Source organism: Leptidea sinapis, chromosome 12 (assembly GCF_905404315.1).
Source record: "Leptidea sinapis chromosome 12, ilLepSina1.1, whole genome shotgun sequence".
NCBI classification, from domain to species: domain Eukaryota; kingdom Metazoa; phylum Arthropoda; class Insecta; order Lepidoptera; family Pieridae; genus Leptidea; species Leptidea sinapis.
In genome coordinates, this window is record NC_066276.1 from 9,944,937 (window position 1) to 9,971,256 (window position 26,320).

The 26,320-nt window shown below is 34.5% G+C and overlaps 1 protein-coding gene and 1 non-coding gene across 3 annotated transcripts in view; both read right to left on the minus strand.

Annotated features, from left to right (window-relative positions):
- Positions 1-4,997: 4,997 nt before the first annotated feature.
- LOC126967143 (aminopeptidase N-like) overlaps positions 4,998-26,320 on the minus strand; it is a 42,693-nt gene continuing 21,370 nt past the window's right edge. For both annotated transcript variants that reach the window (XM_050811580.1, XM_050811581.1), the window contains 9 exons: positions 24,319-24,554; positions 22,890-23,070; positions 20,623-20,821; positions 19,017-19,291; positions 17,589-17,785; positions 15,252-15,419; positions 12,966-13,179; positions 12,332-12,479; positions 4,998-11,466 (listed from right to left, as the gene is read on the minus strand). In XM_050811580.1, coding sequence (XP_050667537.1) covers positions 11,369-11,466; positions 12,332-12,479; positions 12,966-13,179; positions 15,252-15,419; positions 17,589-17,785; positions 19,017-19,291; positions 20,623-20,821; positions 22,890-23,070; positions 24,319-24,554 — 1,716 coding nt within the window. In that variant the 3' untranslated portion in view covers positions 4,998-11,368. The remainder of the gene's footprint in view (positions 11,467-12,331; positions 12,480-12,965; positions 13,180-15,251; positions 15,420-17,588; positions 17,786-19,016; positions 19,292-20,622; positions 20,822-22,889; positions 23,071-24,318; positions 24,555-26,320) is intronic.
- Trnas-uga (transfer RNA serine (anticodon UGA)) lies at positions 19,658-19,731 on the minus strand. The gene has a single exon. It is a non-coding gene; the product is annotated as a tRNA-Ser (tRNA).

Sequence of the window (26,320 nt, forward strand, 5' to 3'; positions counted from 1 at the left end):
AAAACCTTTAAAATTCTGAGCGGCACTACAATTGCGCTTGTCTCCTTGAGACATATGATGTTAAGACTCATTTGCCCAGTAATTTCATTAGCTACGGCGCCCTTCAGACCGAAACACAGTAATGTTTCACGGCAGAAATAGGCGCCGTTGTGGTACCCAAAATCTAGCCGGCAACCTGTGCAAAGGAGCCTCCCGCTGGTGAACATACTTCGACCTTTGGAATATACATACTCTATTTATCTGTTCGTGTCAAATAGGAGCGTGGTTGATTTAGGTTTAGAAACAAACAAATTAAAAATCAATCGCTGAATTTCACTATTTTATGATAGTTAAGTCGTCGCTGCATTGAACATAACCAAGTAATCAATCTAACACCAATGCGAATCAATACCTATGTATGTACTGGCCACTTAGCCGGTTCCTACTAGCTAGAGTCCAGAATATTGTTCTATAGACTTCTCTAGCTTTTACGCGTAAAATTATTTATTCCAGCTCAGGAGACATACCTAATACTATAGTGCTAACTCCCGCGCCACCTATTTGTTGTTTTTGGTATAATTTGAATAAAAAAAAAATTATTGGTTCATCTATAATGTGAAGAAGTAGCAAAAAAACTCATTGTTACTCATTTAAGTCAATATTTACAGCTTCATAATTTTACAATATCTGTGAAGCGATGCATAAAAAATACCCAAACGTCATGACTTATTAGTAAATTAAAAAAATGTAAATTAATTTAAAAAAACATAAGAGTTATTAAGTATAGCAGATGTATCATTCCACACTTCTACAATCATTTAATAAATTATTTTTATTATTACGTTATGTTATTTTTACTAATCGCAGTTTCCCCTTCAGGATACAAATACTTTTATTAAAGTAGCTATAATTTTACATAAAACGGGAAAAGCTATTTATTTATTTATTGGTAATTAACAGCGTTACAACTAACGTTAATAAACAATAATATAAAACATAATTCTTAAGGCCATTATAGATTACTCATATTGACAATATTATTTTACAATAGTTTTACAACAAGATATATTACAGAACAACTGCCTCTTGTGTTTCTTATTTACTGTGTGTATGTTTGTGTATGGGTGTGAAAGGGTATGTGTGTGGTTAGTAGATAACAATATGTATATATTTTAAACAAATGAGTAAGGCACTGCTTTAGACTGGTGTAATTTAATAATTTCACTCATCAATTTATCCTTTTCTAACATGAAGATATCTCTAGAATATCATAGTTATTATTGTAATTATTTTGAATCCTGCAAATAATCGAGTCTTATAATAGTTCGTTTTGGCTATTGAAATTAACTCTTTTTTCTACGTTTTTAGGATACCGTACCTCAAAAGGACAAAACGGAATCCTTATAGAATCACTTACGGTCGTTTTCAATAACCTATCGACATAAAGCATTCGACTATTACTATATTGGACATAACTATGGATAGATAAGATTTTGTCATTAAACTGTGATAGCAATGTATCCGTAACTAGAGATACGTTATTGAAAACGGCCGTTAGTTGTCCGTCCTTCTGTCAATCTCGGGAACGCATGAAGGTTTCGATTTGAAAATAAAATGATAATAATAAACTATATTTCACTAAAAACAGTGGTTCACAACACTTAAATATATATGTACTATGTCTTAAAAATTAACTTATCTTAAATAAAATTCAGTGTTGAATTGAAACTCTGATACCCAAGATAAGATCTAACTTGTGTTATGGGTACCAGTGTAAATGATATACTCAAGTCAACAGTCTTTTGGAGTAGCTGTGAAATCAAACTTCTAAACTTAGATAATTTATACGTCTTGATAGATATTATTCATAAAAGTCTGCTAAATAAAGCATTAATTATTCTCACTCTGTCTTCTTCTATTGACCTAAGTCAGAAAAAACACTCCTAAGCGGCTGTTTAAAGCTGGCGGACCATTATGAATAAGGGGGAGAGTCTCTTGCTGTTAGACAACCGATAAAATCAGGCCAGCAATATTTGTTTAGTGTGCGTGACAAGCTACGTCCTACACTCGCGATTTGTATGACACTTTGTGTTAGTGTGTGTGAATTGCTCAAAATAGAAGCTAGTTCAAAACTCAATTTTTTTCGACGTTTTTACAGCTGTCATAGTCTATCTAGAAGTATAAGTGATCTAAGTGATATAAGCCTCTGGTGTTGCAAGAGTTTGGGGTGATCATTTAACATCAGGTAACCCGTGCGCTTGTTTGGTTTCCCAAAAAAAACTCAGTCAATAGAATCACTACCGTTTTTATTGAAGTAGGCGTTATTTTGCGGAAAACCATAATTATACAAATATTTTGAATTTTCTTGAGTGTTAATTCCGCCAATATTTATCTTAAAACAAATCCACACTTGTTTCGCCTCTACACGAGGCATCCTCAGGAGATGTTGACATAAAACTCAAGACAAATCAAAATATTTGGATTACTGCCGTTTAATTAGAGTAAGTTTATAACCCTTTGTGAATAGTTCCTTAAATATGTTTAAGATTGTTGTTTTTATACATAAGGTACTAAAAGGCATTTATTTTCTCAATTTTGATTCCTATAGAATTACTTTTGATGTCATTTCTAAGGTTACCGCTTCGGAAACAAATGGCGCTCTGAGAGAGAAGAAGTGGTGCAAGAAACTCTCCCAGCATTCTTTTTTTTGCGCTCTTTCTAATAAAATATACAATATTGTACTGTCATTGTTATTGCTTTAAAACAATCATAAGCTAATCCCAGGCTCTCCGATCACTTAGATATTCAGCTGTCTAGTAGTAGGATTTACGACAAGAGTCATTTTTTAATCAAACATTTAAATTTATTTATAGATAATGCCTAAACAGTGGCTGGGACTTTATTATAAAAGGGTTTACATTTACCATTAAAGCTATTATGTATCTTATGAAGCCTACTAGAATTAGTTACAAGCAATCCCTTATTTCTAGTGTTATATTAATGAAAATCATCATTAAGAGGAAAAAGGTGACGATTTTTTGAACGTATATTAAATTTTCATATATGTACTGACAATGAACAGTAATAATATTTATTTCTTTAAATTTTTCTTTGAGTGACTGTCTATAACAAAGCCGATATATAGCACGAACAGCAAAATTCCGTACGTACCTACCTGAGTCTATCTTACGATTGGATCTATATATATATATAGTGGGAGGCTCCTTTCCACAGGATGCCGGCTAGATTATGGGTACCACAACGGCGCCTATTTCTGCCAAGAAGCAGTTATGTGTAAGCATTACTGTGTTTCGGTCTGAAGGGCGCTGTAGCTAGTGAAATTACTGGGCAAATGAGACTTAACATCTTGTCTCAAGGTGACGAGCGCAGTTGTAATGCCGCTCAGTATTTTTGGGTTTTTCAAGAGTCCTCAGCGGCACTGCGTTACATGAATTTGATGGACTGATGAGCGAGAAAACCCTGGTGTAACGCCGACAGGCTCTTACCTGAAATACGACACTGCATCCTTTTAGTTTGGATATGCTGTTATTTGGACAGTTTTTCACTGAATACTTTGTCATTGCGTGGCGTTGTATTCAAAGCGCGGTCGATACATAGATGAACGAAAACTCTGCCAAATAGACGCGTAGGCAGAGTTTTGCTAAAGAGAATTTTTGAAAGTGATTGTGAGTCTAGTTGATTATTGTAAGTCAATGACCTGATATCATGACAGATTCATCATTCATCATTCAGATTTTCCAGCCTTATATTATATACAATTACTAACTAAAGGAAAAAAGACAGCCAACAAGCATGTTATAATCGTACTTATAACATTTTTTCAATCTGTTATCTATATTTCTTTTTGAAATAATATTGACACACTTTTAAACAAATAATCTTGCCCCAAACTAGGCATAGCCTGTTCTATGGGTACAAGACAACGATATATTTAATACAATATACTTACTTAAACATACATAAACACATATAAACATCCATGACTCGGAAAAAATCATTCATATTCATCACATAAATGTTTTCACCTACCGGGATTTAATCCCGGGACCTCTAGCTAAGTAGGCTGGTTCACTAACCACTGGGCTATAGGGGTAGTCAAAAATATAAATAAATAAAGTGAAAATAAGTTTCGTTTTCGAGAATCCTCAGAAGTATGAGGTAGTGCTTTGTAATGGGCACTGCGTATAACTTACCGTTAGATGAAAATTTTTCTGGTACAGTTACTTCTTCTCACAAAAAAATAGAAAGCAAAATTAAAATTAAGGTAAAAATAAAAAAAAAAATTAAGGTAATTGTACCTTCAAATATAGCGCTGTTTTTATCGAGAAAAGTTATTTTAATCGTGTTTTTTTATATATAAGAGGGGGCAAACGGGCAAGAGGCTCACGGGATGGGGAGAGGTGAGGCAACCGCCCATGGACATCCGCAACAACAGGTGTCAAGAGAGATGCGTTGCCGGCCTTTAAGAAGGGAGATTGCTCTTTTCTTGAAGGTCCCTAAGTCGTATCGGTTCGGGAAAACCGCAGCCGGTAATTGATTCCGCAAAGTGGCTGTGCGAGGCAAGAAATTTCTTGCAAAACACGTGGTTGTCGAATAGTTAGAATGTCGTGGTTCCGGCTCTTCTAATGTTTTGACTGATATCGTCAAAATTACATTATGAGAGATGGACAAAAAATATTTTTTTGAGTGAAGCTATGTAAAGTTTTTTTTTATGAAAAAGGAGGACAAACGAGCGTACGGGTCACCTGGTGTTAAGTGATCACCGCCGCCCACATTCTCTTGCAGTGCCAGAGGAATCACAGGAGCGTTGTCGGCCTTTAAGGAAGGTGACCGCGCTATTTTGAAGGTACACATGTCGTATCGTCCAGGAAACACCGCACAAGGAAGCTCATTCTACAGCTTTGTAGTACGTGGAATAAAGCTCCTTAAAAACCGCACTGTGGAGGAACGCCACACAAGAGGCCAATTGTACAGTTAATCTCAGTCATTAAAAAAAATTACTTTTTAATTTCTTTATTAACATTAATCATCTTGGGCACATATTCACATTGTAACATAAATTCGACATTGAAGCACCATCATACAAACTCTTTATAAAAATGAGGGTAGTTTTTGAAAAAGCTAACAATGTCAACGTTTTACTTAATAGCTCCATGTATTATTTTTTATTACCTATAATAACAAAATCATATTATTATCAATTCCATTTTGACATTGTTAGTTGGTCCAAAATACCTTTTTGATTTAAAGCTAATTAAGTTAACTGTTGCACTTCAATGTTTAAACTTTAACAGCGTTATTACAAAAAAATATTTAAACATGGTTTAGACACGTGTTTGGTTAAACAGTGTCTAACTATTTAAACGACGTCGAAAATGGAGCTAAACAACAGAAACGGATTTGTTATAGAACTCTTTTAATATAAGTGTTGAACGCATCTTTAACGTTTTTGTAATAACACCGTAACTGTCTTATTAATAAACGCAGTGTAAAGTTACTCCCAAGTTTAAAATTAAATGACAGTAGTAAGGGACGAGACGAGCAGGATGTTCAGCTGATGATAATAGATACGGCCTGCCCATTACAATGTAGTTCCGCTCAGGATTTTTGAAAAAAACCCAAAAACTCTGAGCGGCACTACAATAGCGCTCGTTACCTTGAGACATATTTGGACGTAACTAAGCAGAAAGAACTCAAACCACACAAAGGCACTTTTGAGTTAGGTATTTGAAGTTTCAGCTATAAATAATATTCCATATATCCTTTATAAATATAAAAAGGAAACAGATTCCGTGTACATTTTAGAATTGGGTTTTAGACAGATTCGACTCTATTTTGACCAGTGTGGTTTTAATTTTAATTAAAGTCCTTTCTGCTTAACTACGTCCATTTAATGTTAAGTCTCATTTGCCCAGAAACTTCACTAGCTACGGCGCCCATCAGACCTAAACACAGTAATGCTTAAACATTACTGCTGCACGGTAGAAATAGACGCCGTTGTGGCACCCATAATCTAGCCGGCATCCTGTGCAAAGGAGACTTCCACTTCTCCCTGGCAAGCAAACTGACAAAGGTAAGAGAAAGAGAAAAAAATAATAAAAAAATAAACTTGGCACTCAACACCGCGTTTATTAATAACACAGAAATAGTCTTTGTAGAAATGCTAAAACTCACACTTCAAAAATGGCGTCGATATATTGGTAACAAAATGATACTAATTTACCTTAAAAATAATAAATTACATATTACATAGTGAAGTATTTGGAAAGGAACATTATTAATACATTAAATACTTTCTTTTATAATCTCATTAATACATATTATGCATTAAAATATTTTTTATATGGGCTTATTTATATACTTAACGATTGAGATTGTCTGTGCGTTGAGTTAACTGTCCTGCTTAAACATAGCGTTTAAAATTTTTCATAACTAAGTTCGTGGTTTTCTTTCAAGGTTTTTTTTATTACTCAAATAAAATTTGAAAACAAAATTTATGAACGGTGCTGGATTCGAACGAGCGCTCTTCCAACTGAGCCAACCGTTCGCGTGACGTTACCTTCATAAATTTTGTTTTCAAATTTTATTTGTGTAATTAATCCCAGGTGAACGGTTATCACTTTAAAAAATAAAAATTATTTTCATCTAATCTCTAATTCTAATTTACAGCTCGTAACATTAGCTGAGGCGTTTTTCAGATATAATAATTATAAAACAGTATTCCGTCGCACTATCGCGAGCAAGACAGTAGGTTAAGGATAACCACAGTTCCGACTCGTAATAAATCGTGAGTAATCAAAATGCAGAGATTCGTTCTCGGCAATTTCCTCTTACAAAAAATACCCAATTACAATGAAATTTGAAAACTAAATGGGAAAGCAACTGTGTCCTAATGTTTTAATTTTTTCACTTACTGTTGTTAAGCGTGCAAATTTGTTAAACGAAAAAAAAAACTACGTTTAATTAAACAGTATTTTATTACTATTAAAGGTATAGGTTTGCATAAGAGGTGTATTAAATTAAATTTTTAGTTATTTAATACTTTTCAGTTTGTGAAGTCGGTTTTTTTAAACGTAGTTTTTTTTTAATTTTTACTTTTTAGTCTCAGTTAATAATAATGATATATTATCAACCGGAATGGAAACTCCTAAAACAGCCGTACACAAACTAAACAATTATATCATCGGCGTAGACAAAATTTTTAATAAAAAATCTTCATAAAATAAAAACTACTGGGCCAAACTATGTAAAATTTTTATGGGACCAAATGGCATCTATTCCGCATTGAACTAAAGAAGAATTACGTAAATCTGATCATAAATCTCAGAGTAATCGGTGTACATACAGATACCGAATTGAGAACCTCCCTTTTTGAAGTCGGTTAATAATCATTTATTTAAAAGTGCCATTGATTTGAATCCTCGTTCCAACAGATTACCGGATATACAGGTTTATGGCCACTGTCCCATAGCAAAATTATATCTAAATAGTAGCTATGAAATCTGTATAAAATTATTCAATCATCTATCTCTAAAGATAAAAAACTTACCACAGAAACGATTTACTGGACTCCTGTTTAAATGGTTAATCGACAAATTTTTATAGTGTTAAGGATTTTTTTAAATTTAAATAAACTTTTTTCATGCTAATTTAAATTAGCCGAATAGAAGACACTACAATAAATTTAATATCTATAATGCATACTGTATTCGACTCAATAAATAAATTTCATTTCTTTTCGGAACTATTAGTAAACCAGGCTTCTGTTTGCGGCCGATATGATTAAGTGGTTTTGAGCACTTTCTGAAGTACTCTAGCATGTACAATATTAGAAAAAGCAAAACAGAGACACAGACAATGATCATATTGATTTCATTTATGTCTTAAAACCAATAGAAACAGTATTTACATTCAAGCGAAGCGCTGAGCATGCATAATATGTATGCCAGCATATGCCGAGCTTTTGCGGCTAACGTTCCTAGTCTTTTTAATAAGTATGGTATGTTTTATTTTAAATTTTAATTTAATTTAAGAATTGCTTTATTTATTGTGGTTTTTAGCTGCAAATAAAATATTTTATTATTATCATTTAAAACTTGGTGTAAATTGTAAACAAGTGATTTGCTACTAAAGTTTTTTTTTTAAATAAGGGACGTGACGATCAGGATGTTCAGCTGATGGTAATTGATACACCCTGCCAATTACAATGCAGTGCCGCTCATGATTCTTGAAAAATCCAAAAATTCAGAGCGGCACTACAATTGCGCTCGTCACCTTAAGACATAAGATGTTAAGTCTCATTTGCCTAGTAATTTCACTAGCTCATATATTCACACACTATAAAAACAATATAATCTTAGTTACTGTTGATACAACATAAGAAATATTTAACAAAATATTATAATATTCAAAGAAATGTATTTTTTGAATTCATGATTTTATGTAATATATATATATATATATCTATATTTCTTTGAGAACGTTTTGAACCAATGTGGCTGATATTGCAAAATCAGCTTTATTTAATAAGCACCATGGCACAAATTTGTTGCCTATATACAGGACTTCGCTTATATCACATGCAGACTTATGATAGTTTATAAGTCTAGTTAGAGTCTCTTGCTCTTACTGCCGTTCTCAAAATACTATCTACAGATAAAGATAAATTACTACCTTCTACTGTCAGTAATAAGCTGTCAATAATCTGAAGCTGTCCCAGTATACCCGATAAGTCATTCTTATCGCCTTGTATTGGGACGCATGAATTGCAATTTCCATACAAATATATCGCTATTAAGCTATACGTCATCCCATTGACAGACAGCGTGTGCGGATAATGTGAGTTACCGTCGATAAGTTTATTGGGACAGAAATGTCAATGATACAATTTTTATCACAAGTAAGAGATAGACTGAATATTGAGAACGGCCTTTAGTCAACGCAGCTACGTCTTACACTCGAGAATTGTTAGGCACTTTGTTTTATTGTGCGTGCGTTGCTGAAAATAAAGGTTAACAGTTCGCCGCTATTTTGTCGACGTGTTCACAGCTGTGATAGTCTATCTGACGTAATCTATTATCTAATCATGCAGCTCAATCTAACACGCTTAGTAGACAAATTATAATTAATGGAACTGAAATAGCAGATTATAATGAAAAGAATACAATTATTTATAACAATAATTAAGCTATTTATTTTAGTGGAAATAATTTGGGGGGCGATAAATCAATCTAGCTAGGTTACAATTAAAAAAAATGTAGTTTTATCCGTGTTTTAATGAGAAACAGCTACAATAACATTAGAATACAAAGGTAAATTTCGCCACTATATACAAGACTATAATAGCTCAGATGGACATTGGGTGATCCGGAAAGACCCCGATTCGAATCCAGATGTCTAATTATTTTTGTACATACTTAAAAATCCGAGTAAGGCTCGGTCGCCCGGATATTTATTACTGAAACCCTAAATGTATTTAAAATTATCTATTGATCCATCAATATGTTTCGTATCTCGTGAGCATTTTCGACGATTTGGGTGAATTTTACTATACAGGGGCTTTATATATCACTACTCCTGGGGACCATTTATTATTCCGAGATTTCAGACTGAGCAGATCTTAGTAGCTCAGGTCCTAATAATAATAATAATGAAAAAAAAAAAATGAGCTAACGTGTTGGCAGGACTCGATCTCAACTCTCACAACATAAATTATAATATGACATGGCTGCATGGCGTTGGTCCTTTGACTTCCCAGTACATTTACAATTTACAAGGCAGTATTGTTTTGGATTCAAGCCTGCCTCAGACGACAACGACAAAAAAATCTTATAGAGACCCAGCAAACGTTGTGTTGCGGATATTAAAATCGCGATACAAAAGTAACTGTTGATCGTAGATGGGTGAAAATTTGAAGTTGTATGTATTTTTTAGTGCTGACTCATAATCAAACAAATTAAAAAAAAATGTCAAAAAAGTTAAAAAAAATATTGCCGTGGACCACCCTTAACATTTAGAGGGATGAAAATAAAAAAATAGATGTTGTCTGATTCTCAGATCTACCCAATATGCACTGAAAATTTCATGAGAGTCGGTCAAGCCGTTTCGAAGGAATTTAACTACAAACACCGCGACATGAGAATTTTATATATTAGATAAATTTTTTAATACTAAACGCGATAAATTCAGATGGCACGTATAATTCTTTTGCCTAGCAGTAATTGGGACAGAAAATATAGAACTGCATCAGGTTGTACTTGAAATTAAGTTACTTGATTGATGGAAAGATTACCAAAATATTAAAGAACAGAAATAGATTTGACATGACAGCTGTGAAAACGTCGAAAAAAGAAGACTTTAGAACTAACCTCTATTTTGAGCAATTTACGCACACTGACACAGTGTCATAAACATCGCGAGTGTAAGACGTAGCTTGTCACGCACACTAAACTAATATTCCTAGCTTGTTTTTATCGGTTGTCGAACAGCAAGAGACTCTGTCTAGATCATAGGTTCTCAACGTGGGTGATAACGTGATAACTTGTGGGCGTTTGAGACTTTCGGGGGGGCAGTAGAAGACCCAGAGAAAATTAGGGGGCATTGAGATGGCGCAGATGGGGCTTGGGTAGATTAAAAAATATAGTCTAAAAAGGCAAAAAAATACTCTAGAAAAAAACATATTCTCAATGTCGGCGGTGACCAAAAAAAGTTGAGAAACTTTGATCTAGACGCATAAATTATCTAAGGATTTACTGTTACAACTGTGATTGATTCCACCAATTAAATTTTTCAAGCATTTTTTAATAAATTCATACAAAAATTATCTTAAAGTTTATACAAAAATTCAAATAATATACGCTTATTTCATGTCTTATATGTTTCAAGTAATTGGTATTTAAATAATAATTTACTAAGGTATAATTAATAAGTAACTTTAAAATATTCGAAGGGAATATCCGAATCACGGACTAGTAAAAAAATAATGACTCCGTGTCACCTTACATAACAGTGTAGCACCAAAACAAGCCGATTAACGTGTAAATACATAGCCCCACGCACACACTTACACTACTACAGGCCGATAGGCGGCTATTATGAGAATTGTTATCGTCTGTGAGAGATCAGTTTGCGTCTCAATAAAATATTTAAAAAATGACGTCGTGCGTTGTGTTAAAGTGTAAAAACGATACTATATAAGTATTTGTGGCCATATATGATTATTTAAGGGAGAAAAGATTTTGTAACTAGTATCCCCCGTAACCGCACACACACTAGCATAACGGTGCTTCACTTGCTAATATCACGGCGCGGAGTCCTTCTTTTTTTACACGTCCGTGATTACAATGAGTTTTAACAATATATTGTTTAACTATCGACTAGAATTCGTGGTATTGGATATGCTTATCGTTATGTTCTCTGTTAATCCAGTCTCTGTCGCCGTTGTGGTAGCGTTTCGGTTTGCATGTTCTGAAAAAAAGTAAATAACTTATTTTATATGGCTATACACAATTGTTTTCTTATCCATATATATATTATTTTATAACTCTCGCGTGTTAAAACAGGGACCATGACGTCAGTAGGCAGTCATTTGAAAACGGTACCTATTGGTGATTTTTTAAGGGTTCGGACCTGACGTCACAAAATGGCGGCTTGCCTCATTCTCAACGCGCGGGCATTTTATAGAAACACATATGTATTCGATGAATATATCTATTTTATAGTTATGCCAATCTGTATATGTAAAGCACAGAGGGCGTTGTAAATTTTATTCCTCAGCAACCACAATATGGGTGAGCTTGGGTTTCTACGTGGTCATCATCAAAAGCTATTCAGACTCAAACATTTACCATAGAGGAGCATTGAATAGATACCATACCATTGATGCACCAAAATAGCAAATGATACAATTGCATATGCTTAACCAGGCATGCATACATGTGCAGGAGACACGCGAGGTTCGAGCGGGTCGTCACTAGTTATAAGTACTTATTATAAACAAATAAAGAATTCTTCAAAACACACATTCATTTAAATCAATCGACTGGTTTTATAACTGATGCAGACACACATATATAAATATACGTCCAAGCTCCATTTCACACACACACACACACTAACAAACACATATTTTTTAATGTGCCCAATGAGAAAAAGTAACGAGTCGGGTGCCTCTGTACTCAAAAGCTGGCAACCTGTGCAAGAAAGCCAGGTATAAGTTTCAATACATAATAAAAAACAAACAAGTACTAGAGATATAATGAACTAAACCTAAGAAATAATAAATGAAACTTAGATTTATAATATTTAGATCAAATTTATCAAACAAACTCACCGGCAACAAAATTCTTAAGCGCGCTAATAACATCGTTCAAGTAGCGCCTGTTCCAGTTGATTTTGAGATTAGCGCCATCTATAATCTTCTGAAGCGTCTGTGACATCGGGGTAAGTTGCTCTTTGTGTTGAATTGCGAAGCGTTTCATCTGTTGATATCGAGAAAAAATAATAGTTTTAGCAATTTTTTTTTTGAATAGATCAACTATAATTTTTTTTACTGTCAACCTAAAATAGTGCTGAGTATTTACAGCTTCAAAAGACAAGAGGACGCGCAGATAGAAGGGAAATTTGACTGATCTGCAAAAAGCTGTTTTTTTTTAATAAACATAAATATGAGAGATTTCTTCTCTCTCATAGCGCTATTTTGTTTGCATTCCAATGCAATGGTAGATTTGCCTAAAAATTCCTATTCGTATGGAATTAATTTTGATTCTCGAGTTTTAGAGATTTTCGGAAAATCAATTACCAATATCTAAACATATTGCAAGTCAGATTTTTAAAAGGGAATCGGAAAGGACTTGGGCCAAATAATGATAAGCGACGACGTAGTAACGGAAACAATTAACAGATGGCGCTATACTTAAGAAGAGCTACCTATTTCCTTTTTTTGTTAATACCAATTGATTACTCACCCTATCCAGCTCATCTTGATCAGAAACGTCGCCGAATACCATGTTCAATATGTTGGCGAAAGTAAACGGGTCCATGTCATTAAACTTGGCGTAGACACGTTCAAAATTACGCACGAAGTAGTTGCGTGTGAGGGTAATGGAACTAGGCGAGTCGGAGCCCCACACGGTGGCTGCGTATTGCTTGGGCATGTCTGTAAGACTCTTTTCTAGCAGGCTAGAAGAAAAATAGGACATTTTTAATGTTTTTGTGGGCTCATCAAACTTAGCCCCCCAAAAAAAATTTTTTTTCTATTTTAGAATTTTCAATATCGCATATCGTTAGTTCGTAGTTTGTTCTTAATTGTTCGCTATAAATAATTGTTTGTTCTTTTGTTGTTTATTTAAAAACAATTAATTAAAAACATATCCTTTAGTTAGCCCCCGCCCCCTGTTAATGGGGGGAAACGCCTACTATTTGGTTCTGCCTACGTTGTTTTAACTGTTCTAACATAACCTAACCTAACCAATTTTAATGAATTGCAATTTTTTTTTTAAATAAATAAATCGAGAACAAACAAATGTTTATAGAGAACAATCAAGAACAAATGGCGAACTAACGATATAATAAAAAAAAAGTCTGGGGGGCTAACTTTCTTGAGCTGTTTTTGTTTCAGTTAACTATGGGCTTTGTATGTGTGGTCCTACTAAGTTCAGTCGATAACTGCATTAAAAGTACATAAAATTAAGCTTAATTACACCAACTTTCTGTGTAAAAGGGTTTTTAATCAAGGGTTTTAGCGATTAAATAAACACGATTCTTCTAAACACTCCACTTTATGAGAGCAACAATGACGTAAACCTTGCGGTCTATTCAATACTTAAATTAAAATAAAAGTCGCGTGACTAGACATTGACAGTTTATTGCACTGACTTCCATGATTATAAATCAATCCATGTTTGTCAAAGACAATTGACATTGGCTAAATTATGGTGACCTTTCCGCCAAAGCCACAATATTAAGAATAGAATACTTCTGTATTTCGGAAGGTGTCTCAATACGTAATTAACGATCATGTGTATTTTGTCTTCATAACTGTCTGTAGATACAAAATTTGATCATGCACTTAATAAATAATTTTGTACCAGAAAAATCTCAATGAACTAGTATCACAACATTCCTAAGTAATCTGTTGTATTTTTTAGTAAACGTATAAAGACTTGTTCCAATGAGGGGAAACTCATTCTGTATTATTTATAAAAGCAACGTAAAGTTGTTCCATGTTTAAAATTACTTCTCCCTATCATTTTATTACGTATTGACAAAGGTAAGATAATGACAAAAAAATTTAAATTTGGAATTACATCGCGTTTATTAATAACACAGATTAACAGAATTACAGATAGAGATAAATTACTACCTTCTACTGTCAGAAATTAGCTGTCAATAATCTGAAGCCGTCCCAATATACCCGATAAGTCATTCTTATCACCTTATATTGGGACGCGTGAATTGCAATTTCCATACAAACTTCTATCGCTGGCAAGCTATACGTCGTCCCATTGACAGACAGCGTGTGCGGATAAGGTGAGTTACCCTCGATAAGTTTACTGGGACAGAAAAGTTACGATTTTTATCTCAAGTAAGAGATAGACTGAATATTGGAAACGGCCGTTAGTGTATCCTGACATAGTATTGGCAACACTTAACAGATGGCGCTGTTCGCTTTAAGTACGGTAACAATATATAGTAGCGTGTGAAGACTAAAAAGTAACAACCTTTTATATTGCTACAAAATCTTTTTTTACATCCTTTACTCATAATCCGGTTCCCTGCGTGTACGTATCCGACTCGCTCTGGGCCAGTTTTTATTATTAGGGAATCTTATAATATAATAATAATAATATTCACACAATTTTTACACAATTTATCTTGCCCCAAGTTAAGCATATATAGCCTGTGTTATGGGTTACAAGACAATGATGTATTTAATACAATATACTTACTTAAACATACATAAATTCATATAAACATACATAAATACATTTAAACATCCATGACTCGGAAACACACAACCATATTCATCATATAAATGCTTGCACCTACCGGGATTTGAACGCGGGACCTCTAGCTTAGTAGGTAGGATCGCTAACCACTCGGCTATACAGGTCGTTATCTTATAGGTCGCCCTTTGATAAATAAGTAAACAAATCACAGAAAAGATGTTTTTGTCAGTTGTCAACGTATTTTAATAAGTTGAATGGTGTAAAAAAACATTTAATCCAAAATCTTTTATGCGTGTTACTTACAAAATGGTGAGATGCTCCTCTCTGGTGTTTGGCAATGTGCTGATGATAAGATTCTTCACATTGGGGTCTGAGCTATTCTGAAACACGTTCCAGAGGAAGTTGAATTCCTCGCGGCCTCCATATTTTATCGCCATGTTGTATACTAAGTTTCGGTGGCGACTTGGTATTCTGAAATATGAAAAAAAAAAAACACGACTCAAAACTAAATATAGCTTATATGTTTGCTTACAAAATTGATTCAATAAACACCATGTTGTTCATTTATATGATGAACTAGCTGACCCAACAGACGTTGTTCTGTTCATAGTAAAAAAAAAAGGAATTTCGTAAAATCCGTTCTTAGCTGACCTCTACTCAGTGCAAAGAATATTCCAACCAAATTTCAAGTCTTTAGCTCTAATGGTTCCAGAGATATTGTGATGAGTGACTATATACGTGGAAATCTCTTTTATATATATATACATAATATGTATCTATTGATGTTAAATAATTTGTTATGTTTTTTAAGTGATAACCCTCGCTTCTAGGATTTATTACACAAATAAAACTTAAAATAAAATTTTATGAACGATGCGGGACTCCCGCGATCTCTCGCGCTCTGTACAAGCGCTCATCAACTGAGCCAGGGAAGTCGCAGGTTCGAGTCCCGCATCGTTCATAAAATTTTATTTAAAGATGTTAAGCAATATTTGTTTTGCAAAAAAAGAGCTTCAGGTATGTGTCTGGTGTGGGGTTCGAACCTAATTTCCCTCTCGGGAACCAGAGCTTAAATCTGGCGCCTTAGACCGGCTTAGCGCGGGTCTAAGGCGACGTCCAACTGACTTGAAAGCAGTAGTTGAAATTAATGATACAACTTCACCCCTACTACACTACGGTACTCCGCGGCCTATCGTAACGCGACATGCGATAGATGTGCCAATAATTTTATAAATAAAAGTTTTTATCTAGCAACCCAAATCAAACAATTAATAAATGAATACGTGCACTCCATGCAAGAGAGCTCTTAAACTAAATGTCTCCATTTAGAACGCTAACTCCTATGAAATAGATGTCATATTCGTACGTAACTTTTATCTCCACCTCGACCATACTAGGGAGCTAGTCAATGATAATTTAGACGACGAGCAAGATTTGATTAAATATAAATAAATAAATAATAAATAAATTTCGTTTATTTCAAAGATTACATATACATTTTTTAGTGGTTGAGACTTCCCAGTAAGTTGTCTTGTATTGGGAATATCTCGCAACTTCCTTAGCAGATACATTTTATTTAGTAAACAATATAGAAATAAACAGAAATGATTATAAACCAAATTTTGCAATTTACAATAAATTGTGTGTGTGTGTGTGTGAGTGAGTGTGTGTACACGTGGGTTTGAATTGGACCTTTAATTGGGTCCATCTATACAATGCGTGTGTTTGTCATGTCAGTCTGATCAGAAGATTTTCCACTTCATCATAAGCAAGACATGTTAGCCAATTATTTAAAGCTTCTACATACATGTAATGTCATAGGATATGATTGTGAAGTTCTGACGAAATATGCAACTTCATTAAAACAACAATCTGTTGAACATTCTTTATGACTTCTATCGGCAATCGTCAAAGGTTGCCAACGGTACGGTTAAAACAGAGTATAGTTTTCTTATTTTATGTCGGTGTATTTTATTTTTATTGTATGCAGATGTACTCTATTATCTATATTATAATTATTAATTGAAGAGGGTGGGTTATTTGACTAGTCCTGGAGAGTCCCAGTAACACCGCGTCTAAAATTGAACTATTGCATTCGCCACTCATGTGTAGTCAAGCCCTGCGGCAATTATGAACCGCAGTATCTGCTTGAAGCGAGTATTACAATTAGCATCTGGGAGCAGGGATGGTGTAACGCTTATACATTAGTGGGCCGCAATCGCAGAGGAGATGGAGAGGCGTTTCATCGGCCTCAAGGCAAAATCTATAACAGCAATAGTACTCATTAACTATTAAATGAACCTGAAAAATACTTTAAATTTACTGAACGGAATATAAGCCAATAAAACTCGGGCGTTTTCTGAACGCAGCCGTTTTTGACATACCTGATTTGTCATAATGCCGATGTCAAATTAAATCAAATCAAAACCACGTTATTCATTTAGGTCACCAAAATGATACTAATGAATGTCAAAAGCTTTCTGTTCTGTTAGTTGTTGTAGAAAAAACATATTATAAAAAAAAAAAAAAATTGTTCTCTTTTTTGCCCTCCCTCTTACAAAAAATATTGATATCGTCGATAACCATTCCTTGAACTCTGAAAATTTCATGTATAATAATGTTAACATCAAAACTACATACGTGTTATTATTAGAATCAGCTTGTCTCATCCAGGTATCGAACTCCGCTCTCGCCCATCTAAGACACCGAGGGGACTCGGCGAGACACTCCCAGGAGAGAAGATTATCCACCAGGAATGATTCATTGTCATCTTTCGGTTCGTCGAGTCCGTAATTCAGTTTTTGTAACTGATTACTGATCAGCAGTCGAATGTAGTCCTGTTATTAAAAGCTCTTTTACTTATAATACTTGGACGGAAATCCTAGTGTGGAAGGAAAGATTGAAATAACAGATTGCTTAGTCAAGGCCGCTTGCAGTCCCAATCATTATAAATTTAAAATAAAAAAAAAAACTTTTTTAATTGTGTTTTAATTAAAGACAAATTTATGCAAGTCAGTCAACAGATGTAAAGTTTAAGCGCATCTGTCATCACAGTGAAAGATGTCATTTCAAGAAATTTATATAGGACAATTTTAGATACACGTCTATATAGACTGTGACAGCTGTGAAAACGTCGAAAAAAATTGAGTTTGACAGTTAACCTGTACTGTGAGTAATACACGCACACAAACACAAATATAATATAACATTGACACACTTTAACACAAACTATCTTGCCCCAAACTAGGCATAGCCTGTAACTATGTGTACAAGACAACGATATATTAAATACAATATACTTACTTAAACATACATATAAACATCCATGACTCGGAAAAAAACATTCATATTCATCATATAATTGATTGCACCTACCGGGATTCGAACCCGGGACTTCTAGCTTAGTAGTCAGGGTCACTAACCATTCGGCTATATGGGTCGTCAAAAGGGTACGTACAGATCGGGAGTGTAATCGCTCGTGACGCACTCTAATAAAATGATGTTTTTATCGGTTGTTTAGCAGTAAGAGACTCTATCTAAACATATAAATTATCTAAGATAAAAATAAAACGTGGTAAGGCTCTAGGGTTTTTACGAAAATAAGGAACGAGACGAGCAGGACGTTCAGCTGATGGTAATTGATTCGCCCTACCTATTAAAATGCTGTGCCGCTCGGGATTCATAAAAAACCCACAAATTCTGAGTGGCACTACAATTGCGCTCGTCACCTTGAGACAAGATTTTAAGTCTCATTCGCCAAGTAATTTCACTAGCACAGGCGCCCTTCAGACCGAAACACAGTAATGTGTACACATTACTGCTTCACGGTAGAAATAGGCGTCGTTGTGGTACCCATAATCTTGCCGGCTTCCTGTGCAAAGGAGCCTCCCACTGGTGCTAATAATATAATACATTATTTTTGTCGATTTTCACTACCGATAGCTCCAACATTAACGTATAGCGTCTGAGTCTGATCGAGGGGTAGCTCTGATGTGACAGATGCATCGTACTAGTTAATTTTTAATCTTATAACCCTGCGTATACTATGTGCTTCATAAAGTGTCTTACCAGGAAAGCAGGATATCCAGTGGTGGCTCTTAAATTGGCTCTCAAGAAGCCCATGTTACCCAGCACCATATCCCACACCATGACAGAGTCTTCACCGTCGATCACAAACTCTGTGAGCCCCAGCGCCGCGCTATACTTGAGGTATCCGAACTTGGCAAGGTTGAAGCCATCATCCAAGAGTTGCGCTTTGGTGATTGGAGACTTGATGTCGCCAGATTTAAGCGCTGCACAGAGCATTCTCCAATTCTTCTGGTCGTAGTTTACTCTGTAGTAACCTACGGACGGTGAAACATATTAATCGGAATGTACACAAATCAAAGTGAAAACAAAATTTTATGAACGATGCGGGACTCGAACCCGCGACCTATCGCGTTCCGTGCGAGCGCTCTTTCCAACTGAGGCAATCGTTCGAGTGTTGTATCGTTGATAAAATCTTTTACGCTTTGTTCAACACTCAGGTTGTGGTTTCATCTACAGGATCTACTTTACAGTTGATAACCTGCTCAACCCCAATATTTGCATATTAGGAAATTGACTTGAGATGTCGCTCAGATTGCAAAACTAAACAATATGTTATTTTTTAAAGTATAACCCTCACTTCTGGGATCAATTACACAAATAAAACTGAAAACAAAATTTTATGAACGATGCGGGACTCGAACCCGCGACCTCTCGCGTTCAGTGCGAGCGTTCTTTCCAACTGAGCCAACCGTTCGAGTGACGTATCGTTGATAAAATCTTGTATGCCATAGTTCAACTACTTACTAAATTAGTACCTCTATTTGAACTTGATTTTTTCCTTTGATATTTTGTAGTTAATTTTTATTAACAATATAATATGCACTAAAAAGTAGAAAAATAATCGCGTATTCTTCTACATCTTAATAATCAACTGATTTCTCCAAAGTAAAATGAAATGAATAAATATTAGATTAAGTACCTAAAAGTCCATCAATATATTACGACAATATAATGTAATTGCAATTATTGTAATTTTTGAAATGTGTCCTCCCGCGGCGGCCCCACTCGCCTCTCGCGTCGTCACGTCACACACAAGCACATCTCACTTATAACTATGTATGTAGTTACAAACCTACCTTGACTAACACCGACTTGCGCGTTGCTAGTGCTTTTTTATGAAAATAAGGGTTGTTCCGCTCAGAATTCTTGAAATACCCAAAAATTCTGATCGGCACTTTAACTACGCTCGTCACCTTGAGACATAAGAAGTCAAGTTTCATATGCCCAGTAATTTCACTATCTAGGGTTTTCATAAAAATAAGGGACGAGACGAGCAGGACTTTCAGCTGATGGTAATTGATACGCCCTACCCATTAAAAGGCCTCTCAGGATTCATGAAAAATGAAAAAATTCTGAGTGGCACTACAATTGCCCTCGTCGCCTTGAGACAAGATTTTAAGTCTCATTTTCCCAGTAATTTCACTATCTACGGCGCCCTTCGGACCGAAACACAGTAATACTTACACATTACTTCTGCACGGCAGAAATAGGCGCCGTTGTGGTACCTATAATCTAGCCGGCATCCTGTGCAAAGGAGCCGCCCACTGGTACTAATAATATATTATTTTTGTCGATTTTCACTTACCTATAGCTCCAACATTAACGTATAGCGCCTGTGTCTGGTTGAGGGGTAGCTCTGATGTGACAGATGCATCTTTCAGCCACAATCTCGGTTGGGTCGACCACTGCTCGTCCGGGACATCCGTTGTTGTATAACTGATTGGTATCTGCCATAATTGCTTCTCCATATTCTTGTACGGACTTTTTGCACTTGTGAATAGACGCTGCAATAAATCATAAATACTATCTACACCCATGCTTTAAATCCTCTATTAAAGATTCATAAACAGTTAGCTTATTACCAACATTAAAACACCCAATGTCGTAATAACCATTACATCATCCAAACGAGTGTTGTAATGTTGTACTGAATTTCATAACAACACTCCTTGGTTTTTTTTCGATCCTTTCATGCACAAAGAGTTTTAACAAACAGCCACATTCTTATTGCTCAATGCGTGGTATCTGTATGAATTTCAAAAAAAGAACATTATCGTTTACGCGCGTTCCACACTACCAGAACATGGCGCGCCGTAAAAAAAAGTAGGTTATTCAAAACGCCGCCATTTTTCTTGAAAAAATTAGCGATTCAAGTTTTGACAGCACACCGCCGGATATTTTAAACACTGCAAAATAACATAATATTAAAGAGAATTTTAATAATTACACTATACAAAATGTAAATTACTACTAAAATTAATAATTCTTTCATTAATACTTAGTTTATTTGTATATAATCAGTAAGGGATGTTATTAAGTTACTACTAGGGATGGCTGTTTTAATGTTAGCAGTAAGCTGTTTCACTATCTTTTAGAGGATTCATATTCTGGGTGTAGGTAAAGTCTTGTATGCAACTGTTGATAATTAGGTATTAAAACACTCAAGTGATACTATTATCATATAAACCCACATTCGTGTTTTAATACCCCTTATTACACAACAGTTGCATAAATAACTATTAACTCTTTAAGTGAAACATTTTTATTGGGATAGACACGTTAATTAATGACATTTACAATAATTAATATTATAGATAAAGAAATAAAAATGTAGGTGGAGTGGACACACCATAAAGAAGAATATTGAGTTGGAATTGTAACAAGGAGTTCTTATCCGCATATAAGAACTCATTGTTCTATGGTTGGCCGTCAAGCTAAAGTTATAGAATAAATGATTCAAAATTTGAATATTGGCGCGAATGAGAACATAAGCGAATAGTAATTGAATAACGAGACAAAATAGAAATGATGAAACGGTCAGCCTTTAGTCTAATATTTAATATTTATAATTATAATTAGTATGCTTAATAGAAAGTGAAAGTGAATATAGAAGTATTAGATGTCGATTGTGAATACAGTGACATCAGTTGACATGAATTCGTTTTATCGAATATTTCCTTTATTAATTTATTTTTGGGAAACAAAACATTTACAAAATACACATAAAATTGTGCACACACACTTATAAATGTTCCACTAATATACGTTTATCATGCGAGCAGCCAAAATAGAGGATAAACAAAAATAAACTTACAAAACTTTTGAAGAAAAAAAAAAAACAAACGGATTATTGCTAACTTAAATGAAAGTATATGTACAAGTATTCTCTAATATATTTCTTAAATTATGTGATCTAACAAGTATGTAAATAAAAATTATTATTAAATATTATATTATTAAAGAACAACGTCGCGGTCGTTTCATTCCATAATGATCTCGCGTGTGAGGGAGGACCCACACGCTACAGTATCTATATATTGGCAATATAGTTCGAAAGGTGAAAAGAGGAAATAAGACTAGAAGTTTGAACAACCTGGGCCTCCTATGGCCTCTAGCCATTCTGATGTTAGAAAACAAACAGAGTGAAAACAACAAATAAAAAAGCTGGTGTGTCGAAAGGAAGAGTATTGGGAGTGGTACCTTTTATATACCAGCAATATCCCAAAACAAGAAGATTTACCCCCTTATTCATAATGGTCCGCTAACTTTAACAGCCGCTAAGGAGTGTTTTTTCTCATTCTGACTTAGTTCAATAGAAGAAGACAGAGTGAGAATTAGCAATGCTTTAAGTTAGCAGACTATTATGAATAAGGGGGTTAACCTTTACAGACTACAATGTTATATAAGTATTTTACGCAGAACCGAAAAGGTCCTAACAGCTGGTTAATTAAATTTATGACAAGACAATGAAGAATAATCGGGTGTATTGCCTACAAACTTTGCCCTAGTATCATATATTAGCGATATACCCGTTTGTAAAACAATGTAACAGCTATTGAACTAGAAGCCAACCTGTTCAAAAACAACATATCCAGTGCTGTAGTCCCTGGTGACGTTGACGACGGGATAGCCAGCCTGTCGGGTCCAGCTGTTCATATACGCCACTATGGAGACATCCTTTAATGAGGGCTCGTCTTTAGTAGCATTCGCCATCGATTGCCATAGGTCATTCTCTTGGGCGTTTTGGTATCTCCTTAAATTAAATTGAGAAGTGGTTAACGGCCGTTCCCAATATTCAGTCTATCTCTTACTTGAGATAAAATCAAAACTATCGTTGACTTTTCTGTCCCAGTAAACTTGACGGTAACTCACCTTATCCGTACACGCTGTCTGTCAATGGGACGACGTGTAGCTTACCAGCGATAGAAGTTTGTATGGAAATTTCAATTCACGCGTCCCAATATAAGGCGATAACAATGACTTATCGGGTATATTGGGACAGCTTCAGATTATTGACAGCTAATTACTGACTGATAGTATATTGGGGACGGCCGTAAGTTACGTATTCAAGTACTTTCGTGGCAATTATTCAAAATATTTTAAATAATAATTATTTAATATAACTTCCATAAGAATATTTTAAGCCTTTTTTTTTTCTATACTTAAGCTTAATTTAAATTATATAAAATATTATTAATATAACTAGCTGACCCAGCAAACGTCGTATTGCCATTTAACATATTGAAAATAATCAATTATTAAAATTTTGATGCAACCGATTCTCAGACCTACCAAATATAATACACTTATTGTGATCGATAGCCATCTTGCAACCCTATATCGGTTTGGTGGATGGAACAGAATATTAAAATCGTGCTACAAAAATAGTTGTAGATCGTAGCAGGGCGAAAATTTAAATTTCTATGTATTTTTCACTGCTGAATCATAATAAAATAAAATTGTCAAAAAATTAAAAAAAAAATTTGGGTTCAACCCTTAACATTTAGGGGGATGAAAAATATATAGTAGACGATTCTCAGAACAACTGAATATGCATATAAAATTTGGTAAAAATCAGTAAAGCCGTTTCGGAGGAGTAAGGTAACTAAAATTTTGACACGAGAATTTTATATATAAGATTTACAAAAGGGCAAATGTTATCTCTCTTTCATTTACCTTAACAACAGCAGCTAAACGATTCTGTGGTAGTTTAAAAATTAATTTAACGATTCAAAACATTAATGAAATATTTGTTTGAACACTAGATGAATACGAAAATCTTGTAAAGCCAAATGTGAGATTTTTTACCTATTCCATCGCGTAAAAGTTAACTACGATTTGTGTGGCGTCTATAATGTTTTCCTCTACTTTCACTAGATGGCGCTCTTTCGACAAATAAGTTTCAAGAGTGAGATTTTTTTTTGAGAGGCAGACTGGCAGTCTCACACTGGCAAAAATAGTCTAAAACTTAGAAAACTATTATATTAAAACAATTTCTTACCATGTATTCAAATACATAGCCAATCCTTTCAAGAACAGTTCCCTCGATATGGTATGGTTGAGCATTCGTATTAGGTTTGCACCCTTGGAGTATGATATCTCATCAAACTTCTGTGAGATCTCCGACGCGTCCACGACCTGCCGGGAAACTGGGGAAGTGTTCTTGAGCGCGTCAATCTTGAGCAGATCCATTTTGTCTCGCGAAAACGATTCTAGCATGTTCCATTTTGGTTCGATCTGGAAATAATAATAATTTAAGTCTTTAAGATGGTATACAGTTATAGTTATTTAACCTTTATATATAAAAATAATGTTCTATGAAATAAATATATACACGTAAACACTCAACAAAACGTTCTGAGGAGGTCTTAAGGAGAGAAAAGGAGGAAAAATGAGTGCACGGGTCATCTGATGTTAAGTGATCACCGCCGCCCACATTCTCTTGTAAAAGCTGTGGAGTCCCAGGAGCGTTGCCGGCTTTTTAGAAAGATTTAACTGATTTTTTTAAAGGTACCCATTATCGTTCTGGAAACACCGCACAAGGAAACCTTGAGCTGATGGTATAAAGATACCATCAGGCGTTTTTGTATTGTTGTAACAATGTTCTAAATAAAAAAGTGTGTGTGTTATAGTGTAGGTATACACGTAAGAAGTGAAACTTACAATCAATAAGTATCTGAGGTAATTATACATTTTTATCCATTGAAATTAGCAAGTTCCTATTGATTATTATGACTGTGAATATAGTAGACATTATTTTTATAAATATTTTCAGCTTCAAGTTGTATTCAAACAATGGAAAATAGTATATTACGCACCTAGGGAGTGACAAGAAATTAAGTGACAATCGCGGGTGTCATGTCCTAACTTATCTCATGTATATGTGTAAGATTGTTCCCTCGTACCGGTGACTAAAAGCGAGCTCTTCATAAGGATGAGAAAAAAAACTGTATTTGATGTACCGTATTGGAACGAACTTCAAAACACCATCTTTGAAAAGTACACCTAAATAATATTCTCTTCTATTCTAAGAAACGGAAAAATTATAGCGATTCAATATTTATTTCTCTGCGCATTATTTTGTACTGGCTTAATACATTCGAGCAGCGGCCGGAAAAAGTTGTATGAAAATCCATAATATACCCATATTTATAAATCTATACTAATATTATAAAGCTGCAGTGTTTGTTTGTTTGTTTGTTTGTTTGAACGCGCTAATCTCTGGTACTACTGGTCCGATTTGAATGATTCTTTCAGTGTTGGGTAGCCCATTTATGGAGGAAGGCTATGTTTTTTTTAAAAAATTAGGGATCCGTAATAAAATTGCTATTTTGTAACACAAGGTGTAAAATAGAAAACCTATTTTTGTGTGCGCTGTAAAAACTATTGACAATAGAACAAAATGATGTACAGGCTATAATATAGGCAATATTCTATTACTTATAAAACTATCGCGTGAATTATACTTTATATGGCAAAACAACGTTTACCGGGTGAGCTAGTAAATTATATAGTTAACTCACATCTGTCGTGGAATTTAAAAATGTAACGAACTTTTTTTCGACACAAAGCAATCAAGGAGGTACTTATCAAAGGTTTTATTTAAATTTCGAACTGGGTTGCAAATAGAAAACTGTTTTTTTTTAAGTGAAATTGAAGTACACTTTCTAACAATTTGTCTAAATATGTGTAGATGTACTAAATCTTTCAATGCAGCAATGAACGTAAGCGCTTTACAATTTGATTACAGATAGTTGGAAATTCCGGATAGCATAAAAAAGATTCGGCTGAGTATCGTTATTTTGCTCCTAACCAAACTCTCACAAAACTACCTTTGAAGTATATCTTTACAATAAAAATAATTATCGAAATCGGTTGGCGCTATATTGAGTTATTTTTAAATTTGTCGCGCACATACTTGTAGCAAAGTTAAGACTTTTATGGTTTTCTCATAGTTGCTATTGTAGATCTTGACCACCAGCACCGGCTTTCAAATAAAAAAA